This window comes from Oryza brachyantha, chromosome 9 (assembly GCF_000231095.2).
Source record: "Oryza brachyantha chromosome 9, ObraRS2, whole genome shotgun sequence".
Lineage (NCBI taxonomy): Eukaryota > Viridiplantae > Streptophyta > Magnoliopsida > Poales > Poaceae > Oryza > Oryza brachyantha.
In genome coordinates this window covers 9,896,948-9,909,549 of record NC_023171.2, presented here as the reverse complement: position 1 = coordinate 9,909,549, position 12,602 = coordinate 9,896,948, and the positions used below count along the sequence as shown (strand labels likewise).

Here is a 12,602-nt window from a genome sequence, read left to right as displayed (position 1 = left end):
CGTCTCTGTCGAAATTTAAAAAGCAAAACAGAGAGAGAGAAATATTTATTACTGCACGTGGCGAGTCCTGACTGGCCGGAACATCACGTCAAGCTAGAACTGAAGGAGAGGAACTCTTGTCTTCTCAGCTGTTCGACGATTTGTTTACTTAATCAAGCGGGTCGTTGGGATTTCATATGGAATTCTTGATTACGCAAGCCGGCTCAAGATTATCTTAGTGCGTATAACAGCTTAGCTAGTTGTGTTGTGTGTGCATTGCCGCGACGCGCATTGCATGCAGCCATGGCGATGAAGGCGCCGGCGTCCAGCTCGTACGTCCTCCTCGCCCCGCTCGCGCTGCTCCTCGTCGCCGCCGTCGTGTTCCTGCTCCCGTCCCTCAACGGCGCGCACGTCGGCTCCGACGGACTCGGCGTCGACCTCTGCGCCCGCCGCAGCGCCGGCGCCGGCGCCGAGGGCTACACCGTCTTGGCGAAGGAGGAGGAGGAGGAGAAGGAGAAGCCTGAGCTGAGCCTGCTCGTCGGCGTCCTGACGACGCCGAAGCGGTACGAGCGGCGGGACATCGTGCGGCTGGCGTACACGCTGCAGCCGGCGGCGGCGCGGGCGCGGGTGGACGTCCGGTTCGTGTTCTGCCGGGTGGAGGACCCGGTGGACAGGCAGCTGGTGGCGCTTGAGGCCATGCGCCACGGCGACGTGGTGGAGCTCGCCTGCGAGGAGAACATGAACCACGGCAAGACGCACGCGTACCTCTCCTCCGTGCCGCGCCTCTTCGCGGCCGACCCCTACGACTACGTCATGAAGACCGACGACGACACGTACCTCCGCGTGGCGGCGCTCGTCGACGAGCTCCGCCGCAAGCCCCGCGACGACGTCTACCTCGGCTACGGCTACGCCATGGGCGGGCAGCCGATGCCGTTCATGCACGGCATGGGCTACGTCGTCTCCTGGGACGTCGCGAGCTGGGTGTCGACGGCGGAGGAGATCCTCGCGCGCAACGATACGGAGGGGCCCGAGGACCTCATGGTCGGCAAGTGGCTCAACCTCGCCGGACGCGGCCGGAACCGCTACGACCTCAAGCCGCGGATGTACGACCTCAGCTGGGACATGGACAACTTCCGGCCGGACACCATCGCCGTCCACACGCTCAAGGACAACCGCCGGTGGGCGGCGGCGTTCAGCTACTTCAACGTCACGGCCGGGATCAAGCCGCACCACTTACCATGATCGCTGTCAAGTCTCACCTCTGCATCCACAATTGTTTGTTTTTTTTCTTTTTCTCTCTGTTGTTCGATTAATGTCAGCTAATTAATTGTTCCCCAATTCTCTGGAGAGTTACTCGATTCGTGCGTTGGTCGTGCGGTGCACGAACGGATCATCGATCGACGAACACCGCGCGCGAGCCTCGGTTGACTCGATCAAATTAATTCGCTTTCGGCTGCTGCTCGATTTCTTGGTGATGATCACCAGGGGTGGACCTGCCGTTGATCGCGTCATAATAGTGATAGGTGCATTACATGATTGATAACTTACTGCACATTGCGAGTCCGTGCGTGAAGGATTTATGATTAAATTTATCAAAACTGCCAATATGATTTACGATTAGGGTTGAGGCAAGTGGTCTGTTTGAGATGTATCATCCGAGTGCTAAAAACAGTTTTCGCGAGTAGCCTCCAAATTGGAATCGGCTTGCTCTGCTTGTTAAGCTCTGTAATGTGCTTGTACTCCTCGTGGAAATGAATGCTTCCAAGTTGTAACCTCTCAAATAAAATTTTAAAAGGTTGCAAACTTGGATGGTTTCTTTTGGTTTAACTCATTTTGGATAAAAATCAGAAATGAAGAAGGTGATGAAGTATTTTAGAGGGTGCCTTAACAATTTTTGAGATTTTGGGTTTCCCAGGTCGATTGCTTCTGGTGGTCTCACTCAACCAGTGGTTTTCAATAGGGAAGAGAAAAGTACATAAAAATAGTGAAAGATGTGCTTAACCTTAATTGACTGGGCCAATGTCCGCTGAGCTCACAAGAATTAAGCCTGGACATATATCACAATCGACGACCTCATGCATTTAGCTCCCCAGGTGCCATCGCTCATGGCCTAGCTTAATTAGGCGAAGGATTTGTTGTCATTGGTACAAAACTAAACCAGTAAGTCTATAGGGCCAGTCTCAATACATATTTTATACGGTGTCATACACATTAAATAGGATGTCACATTAGCAAAATTGTTAACTTGGCAGGGTCATTAAATGAGGGAGTTTTATGAGATGAGAGTCATCCACACGAAACTTCTCAGGCTCGGTTATCTAGTTTATAGTCTTAATAACTATACCATAAAACTATGCATTGAGACCGACAACGTAACTGAAGTAGATTTTGTCAAGCGTATATTCAGGTTTTATCCTGGCAACAAAAGCCTAGACAAGGTGGTTTCACTGTATATGTTTGACCGGCTTTGCCATACTTAACACACCCCGTACCAAGAAATGGTCTTAATTTTTTTTTCAATGTCGAAAAGGTCTAAATTTTATGATTGGAAAATAGAGAGACAAGGTCAACACCGTATCTGCCGGAAAATTTATTTTGAACCGTTCAATAGAAGCAGTGCAGTAATATGCTGCGAATTAACCCTCAACATTTTGAGGTTGCATGGAATAAAAAAAAATCACTAAAGAAAATGGAAGTGCTAAATAACCTTTATTAACTTGTTTTAGAGGGGTAAACCTGTCAATCTATTACAGTTTGATGTGTCCTGAGATCAAGAGGAGGGGGGGGGGGGACGAAGTTTCACTAACATACCATATTATTCCCTAGTTACATTGCAATTATATTTGACATATTTTTAGAAGGATTTTCTGTCCAATTTTAGAGAAGACGGTCCCTAAAGAAAATATTGCTCAACATGATCATTCTATTCAGCGGCATATAATTATAAACAATGTGATTTCCGTAAAAACTTTCTACATTTATCTTTTTTTTAATACTATTTTATAATATTTAATTTATTCATTTGTAACATTCAATACTTGTCCCAAAAACATTAATCTATCCAAACAAACAGACCGTAGCCAAAGCACCCGCCAGATGACCTCCCTATGTGCACCCTTATCTTTTTTTTCTTACGTCTGTAAGCCCAAAATTTATATTCAGCCTTAAATTTTTTGTTATATTTTATTTTTTAGCTGGTGCTTTTAGTTCGTTAAGCACACATACATAGAAATTTTATTTACAAATTTTTGCGTTTATAAATATATCATTTTGTTTTTTAAAAAAAACCAAAGATAAGCACCATAGTATAATAATTTGGTGAGATCTCAGTTTCGATCATACAGCCAACACATGTGACGAACAGTCAAACACCGGGCATATCTATCACGCAAGTAGTAGTAGCCGACAAGCCTTCCTGTAGTTCGCAGCCGCCCCTGAACCCAAAATGAAGCACGCCAATGCATTGCTGGACGGTCATGGATGCCTCGAATCTGCATGAATGATTGATCGATTGCTCTTCGCTGTACTTTGGTATTTTAGTCGGATCCCTTGCGAATTCTCGATGTACCCCTGATCTGTCCTTCCAATCTTCCATGGCAACGAAGGCCATCCCTGTTTGCTCCGGCCGTCTGCCACCTACCACGGCGTTGGCCGTTGAAACATCCCCTGTCATGTGGCACCAGACAAGCCCCAAACTATCCAGTAATAAACTTATGGAGCAAGGGTTCCTTGTCGCCGTTGATGACTGCAGCCTCGACTAAGTATCTTTTCATTTATGTATTAAAATTTAAAATTTTAAACTAAAATTTGAAGCTAATTTTGAGGTTTTTTTTAATCAAAGTTTATTTTTTAGCTCTGACTATTAGATCGTTATGCCTACGTATGTAAAAGTTTATTCACAGGTTATTTTACAACTATAAATATGTTGTTTGGTTTTGTTCTATTAAAAAATTTCAAAGAATTATTCCCAATGATGCCACGACGAGTTCCCGTCTCCGCCCCGGCACCTATCCGTTCATTCACGAAGATTCATGGTTTGGCTCCTTTCCTTCCTTCCACCGACGCTTTCTTTTGGCACGAGAGTGGAATAGAAGTTGTGAGAAATAGTCCCACCTCGCCAAGCGAGTGCGCGTTCGCGCCGGTTTATAACTCGACTGACGCGGGGAGTGGGGCACGTGCCTTTTCCTCGTTTTCTTTTTTGTTTCCGCGCCCGCGAGGTTTTTGATGATGAAGACCGCTTCGTCGTCGTCGTCGTCGCATGCGTTCCCGACCACCGCCTTGCTCTGCACCCCGTATCTCCTGCTGGTGCCGCTCGGCCTCCTCGCCATGGTGCTCGTCATTCCGAGCCTCGGTTCCTCCCACTTCCGCTCCGACGACGCCCTCGGCGTGCTCTGCCGCGGCGGCGGCGGCTACCTTGTCACGCCGGGAGGGGCTGCTGCTGAGACGAAGAAGGTAGTCTCGCGGCCGGAGCTCCGGCTGCTGGTGGGGGTGCTGACGACGCCGAAGCGGTACGAGCGGCGGAACATCGTGCGGCTGGCGTACGCGCTGCAGCCGGCGGTGCCCGCGGGCGTCGCGCAGGTGGACGTCCGCTTCGTGTTCTGCGCGGTGGCCGACCCGGTGGACGCGCAGCTGGTGGCGCTGGAGGCGATGCGCCACGGCGACATCCTCGTGCTCAACTGCACCGAGAACATGAACGACGGCAAGACGCACGAGTACCTCTCCTCCGTGCCGCGCCTCTTCGCGGCCAACCCCTACGACTACGTCATGAAGACCGACGACGACACGTACCTCCGCGTGGCGGCGCTCGTCGGCGAGCTCCGCTCCAAGCCCCGCGACGACGTCTACCTCGGCTACGGCTTCGCCGTCGGCGACGACCCGATGCAGTTCATGCACGGCATGGGCTACGTCGTCTCTTGGGACGTCGCCGCCTGGGTGTCCACTAACGAGGACATCCTCCGCCACAACGACACGCACGGCCCCGAGGACCTCCTCGTCGGAAAGTGGCTCAACATCGGCCGCCGGGGCACCAACCGCTACAGCCTCCGGCCGCGGATGTACGACCTCAACTGGGACATGGACAACTTCCGCCCGGACACCGTGCTGGTGCACATGCTCAAGGACAACCGCCGGTGGGCCGCCGCCTTCCGCTACTTCAACGTCACCGCCGGCCTCCAGCCATCCGTCCTCTACCACTTGCCATGATCGATCATATCGATTCTTCTTCTTCTTTTCTTTTTTCTTTTTGTATATTCTCTTTGTTTTTTCTTTTCTTCAATATTGTTGAGGCGACGTTGGTTGATTGCGCTATGTATGGTAGCGTACGCAATCCACATTCTTTCTCTGGGATTTGTTATTAGTATTTGGGTATATTATCTGATTGCGAACTGACAGCGGGGCTGAGCCAAGGCAAACGGTTACAACGATTGCACACGTGTCACATCATGTAGCAAGCGGATGAACAAGCTTCTTCAACATTAGCTAATATAAAAGTTTCAAATCACCAGGACCTTTCGAATTTGAAATACGTCGTATATCTAAACCATAATCGAAGCTTTTTGGGACACTAAAATCACAATTTTGAAAAACTCCTTCCAAATACGAAACACTTTGTTTCATCCGAACTTTGTGAGTGACAAATCGTCCATGTTTTGACTTTTGTCCTCTTGCAGCTTGGTTTGCTGTCCCGTTGCCTGTCGCCACCGTAGTAAAAGGAAAGCGGATGAAAGCGACTAGCCCACCGTTTCTCCCCTCTCTGCCTACCCATCTGGCCCAGCTTATGCGTCCGGCGAACCACCGTCTCCACCTCCCTCCAAACCGGCCCAGGCTTTATTTAGCCCACAAAACACGGCCCGGAACAGCGAAGGAATTTCCTGGACGGAAAAAGTTCATTGGACAAACGCTTCGATTCATTTGACGCAAACGGAATAGTTGGAGATGCTGCAAGCAACGATCATAGGTGGTTGGACCTGGACCTGCAACGGTGCCGCAGGTGCCGAGAGGGCGATGTGGAGCCGCTGGAGGCGGCGGCTTACGCCTCCGCTGTCCAAAAGGCTCGAAGCTCTGCTCGAGCTAGGCTCTTCTCAAACTTGTTTTGGGCTTGACCCAAGCTCCTAACGTGTTGAGCCTGAGCCTGATCCAAAGCTTGATGGCTTAGCTTGAGCTTTTTACGACCTTACATATATGCTACTTTTAGTTTTTATTTGATGAGCTAAGTAGGTTAAGAATAAATTATTATATGTTTAAATAATAAATTAAGATGTATTGGTATAATATATTAATTTTAATCTTATTTATAATTTATTTGATATGATTGATTTAAAATTATTGATTTTATCAAAGAATATCATCAAAATATGCTATACTATATACTAAAACCGAGCTCGAGTCGAGCCTATCTAAGAGCTCAAAGGTTTGATAGGCTTGATTTGAACTCGGCTCGAGCTTGTGTCGAGCTTAAGCCTAGACAAGCGGGGTCGCTCAAGCTCGGTTTGTTGAAAGCCCTACTTACGACACCAACTGAGGCACAAGACAAGGCGAGGAGGCGGTGACAGGGGAAGGACGTCGAGCTTGACCGCATTGCGGTATCGTCGTTCTTCTCCTCACCAGACGCAGTGGAAGACGAAGATGGGAATAGGAGGAGGCGGCAGTGTCTTCTCCTAGGCTGGATGAGCTTGAGCTCTAAACGGTAGCTCGTTTCGGCTTCGGCACGACGATGCATAAGCAACCGACATGATAAGCAACAGCCGAGGGGACGACGACGCTTGCGCTCACCGATGGCTGCTGCTCTCATTCGTGCGCTTATGTGGAAGTCGCCACTTGCCGTCCCACCTTTGCCTCCCTTTGCTTAGGTCTCACTGGCTGCTGCCCCACCGTGCGCTCCATAGCTGGCGCGCGTTTCACCTATACAGTGCCCTTGTCCAGTGAAAAGAAGACGAGGGATAAAAGAAGAGAGAAGTGGGAGGACAGATGATGACATGTGGTCCCCATTATATTTTCTTTTAGAGTATTACATGTAGGACCTACCTATTTCTTCGTCGCTTTAACTTTTTTTCGAGCTAGGAAACCATTAAACAACACACGTAGGCGTCACATTAGTCAAAATCATCTATTGCATTCATCCTACAATAAGGTCATTTTTAGTCATTTTAATTTATTTCAAAATAAATTTATTTCTGAGTAATTATTGTATTGGTTTTATTTTTAAAACATGGAATACATGCTTTAGAAGTAGATAAAGTACTAAGAGATAATTGAATTGTGTTTGACAAAGTGTTGATATCTTAGTTTTTGACTTTTGGGCTGGTAGTTATGTAATAAGTAAAAAATTAAAGTTATTTTGGGACGGGGTAGCACAACATAGGACAATAGACGTATAGACAACGACATATATCCATTTTTACGGTACGCAAGTGAAATTCGACTGATAGTCGGAGGACTTTAAAGTGTGCCATTTCTTTCTTGGACTTCCCATCTGTTCCCGCCGCCGCGTGGCCGCGACGGACCCGGTCACGCGACGCGGCGGCGCGCCCGTTCCTCGGATGCCCCCATCACACGAATCCATGGCGACTCATCCTGCTCCGGCTCCGCTACGTACCCGGCTCCGGTCGACCCTCCGGCTCGTAGTAGTGCTCCTCCTCTGCTCTGCCCCTCTGATGATCCTCTGGTCCGTTGCTGCTGGCGCCTCTGCCGTGCTGCGCGCAGGTGCAGGCGAATCATTTCATCTTCCGGCGCACAATCTCGCTTCGTGCGTCGCAGCGCGCGGATGATCGATTTGGCATCGATCCACGAGGAATCCATCATCATCAGCCGGCCCGGCCGGCACCAAGCCCTGCCGCGCAGCACCCAATCGATCGATCCACAGTCCCGATACTGCCACACTGGACGGATATGCATTCGATCATCCATGGTGCAGCAATGATCTCAATGATCTCAGTGGTGGATCTCTCATGATTTCACGGTACCAAATATTAAGGATCACAGTTTTAAAAGTGGAGAGACCTCGTGTGTCTTAGTGTTAATTCCTAACACCACCGTCCTGAAATAACATCATTTTTCAGTATTTTCATACAATATTTTACTCTTCGTCTCATTTGAAATTTTTTCGCGATTAATATTTTTATTTTACTAGATGATAAAACATAAATAATACTTTATGGGTGACTTATTTTTTTTAATTTTTTGCACGGAAAAACAAAAAATAAAGTTATTATGAGGTGGAGGCAGTATGTTTTAAAATTTAATCATTTATATGATTTAAATTTTATACCACAATACAAAATTCATATGATTTTCGTCGTTACAAAGATTTCAGAGTCAACCAGATGCTTAGAAAGAAAATCTAATCAATTCAAAATCCAAAAAATAACCACTGAAATAACTAAAAATAAAATATTTTAACGTTTTCTTAATCTACATAAACAATATAGAAATGCTTATAATTTAAAATAGGGTAATATTACATATGGTTCTTGTTTAACGATTGCCTTCATCTTTGATATGTGAGTTACAAATCCATATGTTATATATATATATATATATATATATATATATATATATATATATATATATATATATATATATATATATATATATATATATATATATATATATATATATATATATATATATATATATATATGGGCACAAATAGTTAAATGCTAGTGGGAAAAGCTTACACCCCTATCTTTGTGCTTATATATTTATGGTTATGCTTATAAGATAAAATTTAAATTTTTAACCATTTTTGGGTTTTTCTCATCGATGTTTCTTTTCCAGTTTTAGATTTTAGATCGTTAAGAATACATATATAAAAGTTTTATTTAAAAACTATTTTTCGTTTGTAAATATGTCATTTTCTTTTTTCTGTGAAATAACAAAAAAACAATCACCCCGTTACTGTCCATTTCAAAATGTAAACATTATAATATTTATATCTTGTAGTATTATTCATAGATTACATCAATTACTTTATATTCAAAAGTACTCCCATTTCATCCCCACGTACACTTCATCTATTAAAAAAATTGATAGTATTATTTTTTTGTTTATATTTATTATTATTAAAAGTAGTTTAAGTATTACTTATAAATTTTTATATTTGCACTAAATTTTAGAATAAGGCGAATGATCAAAAATTATAAGTGAATAGTCAAAATCTCATATATTATGGGACATAGCTAGTATATTATTACTCCAACCCCGGTTAAACAACCTACTACTATACTACCTCCGTCGTGAAATAAGATCATTTTTTCTATTTTTTGATACAATGTTTTAATTCTTCGTCTTATTTAATTTTTTTACGATTAATGTTTTTATTGTTACTAGATGATAAAACATAAATAGTACTTTATACATGACTAATTTTTTAAGTTTTTTAACAAAATTTAGTTTTTTAACAAAATTTTCAAATAAAACGAATGATCAAAGTTGAACACGTAAAAATGAAAAATGAAGTTATTAGGGAACGGAGGGAGTATCAATCTTTGAACGGAGACAATAGACGCCCACCACGGCACTGCGCAGATGCGAACAAAAGAAAGGATAAACGGGAGCAGCCAATCATTGTGTGAGACGGCCGTGTCCTGACGCGCACTGTGAACGAGAGCGACCGGCTGGAGGAGAGCAGCCGGATACAGCTAGCTCTGGGTTATATGTAGGGCCATGATTAATCCTCGATCGGCTGAAGCTGCTGGCTAGTAGTAGCTGCCTGGACCACCGATTCACTGTAGTGCTCACTGCAGCCTGCTTCAGAGATGTATCCATGATTCGATGAGCGACGATGTGGAGCCGTGGAAGGGTGGGAGCAGCGAGCGAATATTTTTTGAGAATTAATATTATTTTAATAGAATATTGTAAAATTAGAGGTCATATGTGAAAAATCGTAAATTTAGGTCCCGTCGAATTGCCGTAGTTTGATATGACTCTATCAAACGATCAGTAGTCGATTAGGGAGGGGATCGGACTAGATCGACAGCGCTGCAGTTCGACAACCCCTGTTTGGTTGGCCCCCTATCGAACTGCGGCAGTTCGATAGGCTCGGCTAGCTCAGCAGTCGAACGGATGGTGGGTCTGTCGAACTCGCTGTTAGATATTCTCGTAAATTTATGATTTCATTTACTTTTACGATTTTTTATTAAAATAATATTAATTCTTAAAAAAATTCCACGCATCACCAGGCCACCGCCAGGGCGCAGCTGAGCCCCGCCGCACGCGCAGAGGAGGGATGGACCACGCCGCGGCAGAGAGCGGCATGCATGCACAACGCGCCTCGATCGCCATAGCTATAGCGCCGCTTCGGTGAAGACGACGACGACGACGAACCAGTCGCAATGCACGTCTACTGCGACCGTACAAGGTACTACCACCATACATACGGGTATACCCACCTGCCAGATGAAAGAATAGTGGAGTACGTGTGTAGGCGCGCGAGCGAGCTGCCTGCGTCGTCGTCTTCCTCGGTCACGGGCCACCGCGCGGCCACGGCAGCGCGCCGCAGTAGTACAGACGCAAGAAGGCGGTCGTGGCCGGGAAAGCAGCCGGCCGTGCAGGTGGTCCATCCGGCCTGCCTGCCTGCCGGCCGGCCAGAGCCCCCATGAATGCCTAAAGGGATCCTATGTCTCGACGCTGCTACGCCGCAGCAAGCAGTATGCATAGAGGTGTGGTGTCTCTGCTCCGAGAGATTCGGTCGTCTGCACTGCACTGTTGTGCCTGTTGGTTTGGATTGGATGCCCTTCTCTCATCAATCATCGTCCTACTCTCCACCCTCTAGAAGTAAACACTTGTGGTTCATTGGCAAGCTTGGCCACCATGAGAATATATAGAGAACGACCTCTCTGAGCAAGTTAACTGACTGCTAGTCCTAAATCATCTATAGTCAATCTAATAGTTGATTTATACGATACTTATTTATAAAACATATATTCCCTCCGTCTCATAAAAATTAACTTTTCGGTTTTTGTGTTTTTGTGTCGAGCATTTGACTATCCATCTTATTTAAAAAATTTTCAAGAAATTTTTAAAAAATTAGTCACACATAAAATACTATTCATGTTTTATCATCTAATAAAAAATAAAATTATTAAATTGTAAATTTTTTTAATAAGATCATCTAAAACCTGAAAAGTTGATTTGTTTTGAGACGGAGGGAGTAGTAACTTGTCACCTATGAAGCTCGTGCTACAGCTGACTATAAATTTATAGCTCACTGCTACTCTCTTATCTCTATAAAATATAGTTTGTACATGCTTTGATGGCTTTAGCCCTGTGCATGTGCATGCATGCACGCAGTCCTGCCGTGTCAGTTCTTTTGATTCGCCGGATCATCTTTCGATCATAATTAGTGTACGTTCTAAGCCAAAATTTATACGTAGTATTCTTTTACCTTAAATTTGAGGATATGATATTAGTAGTTTTTCGTGGTAGTTTATTTTCAGTCTCTGATTTTAAATCGCTAACACATATATAAAAATTTATTTATAATTGATTTTTTATTTATAAATACGACGTTTTAATGTTTCTCTACGGTGGGAATACCGCTAAACATGTGACAAAAATGTCGTTTGTTTTCTGGGGCAGTGGTGTGTGCATGCCCACGTTCTTCAAAACGGAAGTACGTGCATCCATCCATGTATCCGCTGACGAGCGACGAAGCAGCCGTTTCAGTATTAAGGGGTGTTTAGTTGGAGCTAAAATTTTTTAGCCCATATTATATTGGATGTTTGGATACTAAAATTTAAAGTATTAAGCATCAACTAATAAAAAAACTAATTTTATAAATGAGAGTTAATTCACGAGACGAATTTTCTAAGCCTAATTAATCCATAATTAGCAAATATTTACTGTAGCATCACATAGGTTAATTATGTAATAATTAGGCTCAATAGATTCGTCTCGTGAATTAGTCTAAGGGGGTGTTTGTTTCTAGGGGCTAAACTTTAGCCCCTAGTCATATCGGATGTTTGGACATTTATTATAAATAGTAAACGTAATCTATAAATAAAACCCATGCATAATCTTGAACTAATTTACGAGACGAATCTAATGAGCCTAATTAATCCATAATTAGCCTATGTGATGCTACAGTAAATATTTGCTAATTATGGATTAATTAGGCTCAAAAAATTCGTCTCACGGATTAGCTCTCATTTATGAAATTATTTTTTTGATTAGTCTATATTTAATACTTTAAATTAGTGTCCAAACATCCGATGTGACATGGGGCTAAAAAGTTTAGCCCCATCTAAACAACCCCAAGTTTATGGAATGAGTTTTATAATTAATCTATTTAATATTTTAAATTAGTATCAAAATATTCGATGTGAGATGGATTTAAAATAAGTCTTTTTTTTTCCCGAACCATCTAACTGTGCTATGCTGTCACGTGGAATTGAAAAGACGTCCTGCCCTTTTCACTAATCTACAACGGAACCGACGGATCAACTGAAAAACATCGCTGCTCGTTAGTAGTACAATTTTTCTTAAAATAATTACTACTCCATTAGATTCTGAATATAAGAATTTGAGACCTAAGACACGTGGATTAGAAAAGGTGGGTACATTTAAACAGGGGATATTATTATTAGTTTAGGTCAATCTTAATGCGCAATTTCATCTCCCACTTC

The 12,602-nt window shown here is 44.0% G+C and overlaps 2 protein-coding genes across 2 annotated transcripts; both read left to right on the top strand.

Moving 5' to 3' along the window:
• Positions 1-198: 198 nt before the first annotated feature.
• Positions 199-1,312, top strand: LOC102721578 (beta-1,3-galactosyltransferase 6-like). Its single transcript, XM_040527720.1, has one exon. The coding sequence runs from the start codon at positions 283-285 to the stop codon at positions 1,219-1,221; it is 939 nt and encodes a 312-aa protein (XP_040383654.1). The 5' UTR covers positions 199-282; the 3' UTR covers positions 1,222-1,312.
• A 2,788-nt stretch (positions 1,313-4,100) lies between these two features.
• LOC102716999 (beta-1,3-galactosyltransferase 6-like) lies at positions 4,101-5,318 on the top strand. Its single transcript, XM_040527723.1, has one exon. The coding sequence runs from the start codon at positions 4,204-4,206 to the stop codon at positions 5,179-5,181; it is 978 nt and encodes a 325-aa protein (XP_040383657.1). The 5' UTR covers positions 4,101-4,203; the 3' UTR covers positions 5,182-5,318.
• The last annotated feature ends 7,284 nt before the right edge of the window (positions 5,319-12,602 follow it).

Excerpts from the sequence above, each read along its gene's own strand:
- LOC102721578 (XM_040527720.1), top strand. The coding sequence starts at position 283 with ATGGCGATGAAGGCGCCGGCGTCCAGCTCGTACGTCCTCCTCGCCCCG.
- LOC102716999 (XM_040527723.1), top strand. The coding sequence starts at position 4,204 with ATGATGAAGACCGCTTCGTCGTCGTCGTCGTCGCATGCGTTCCCGACC.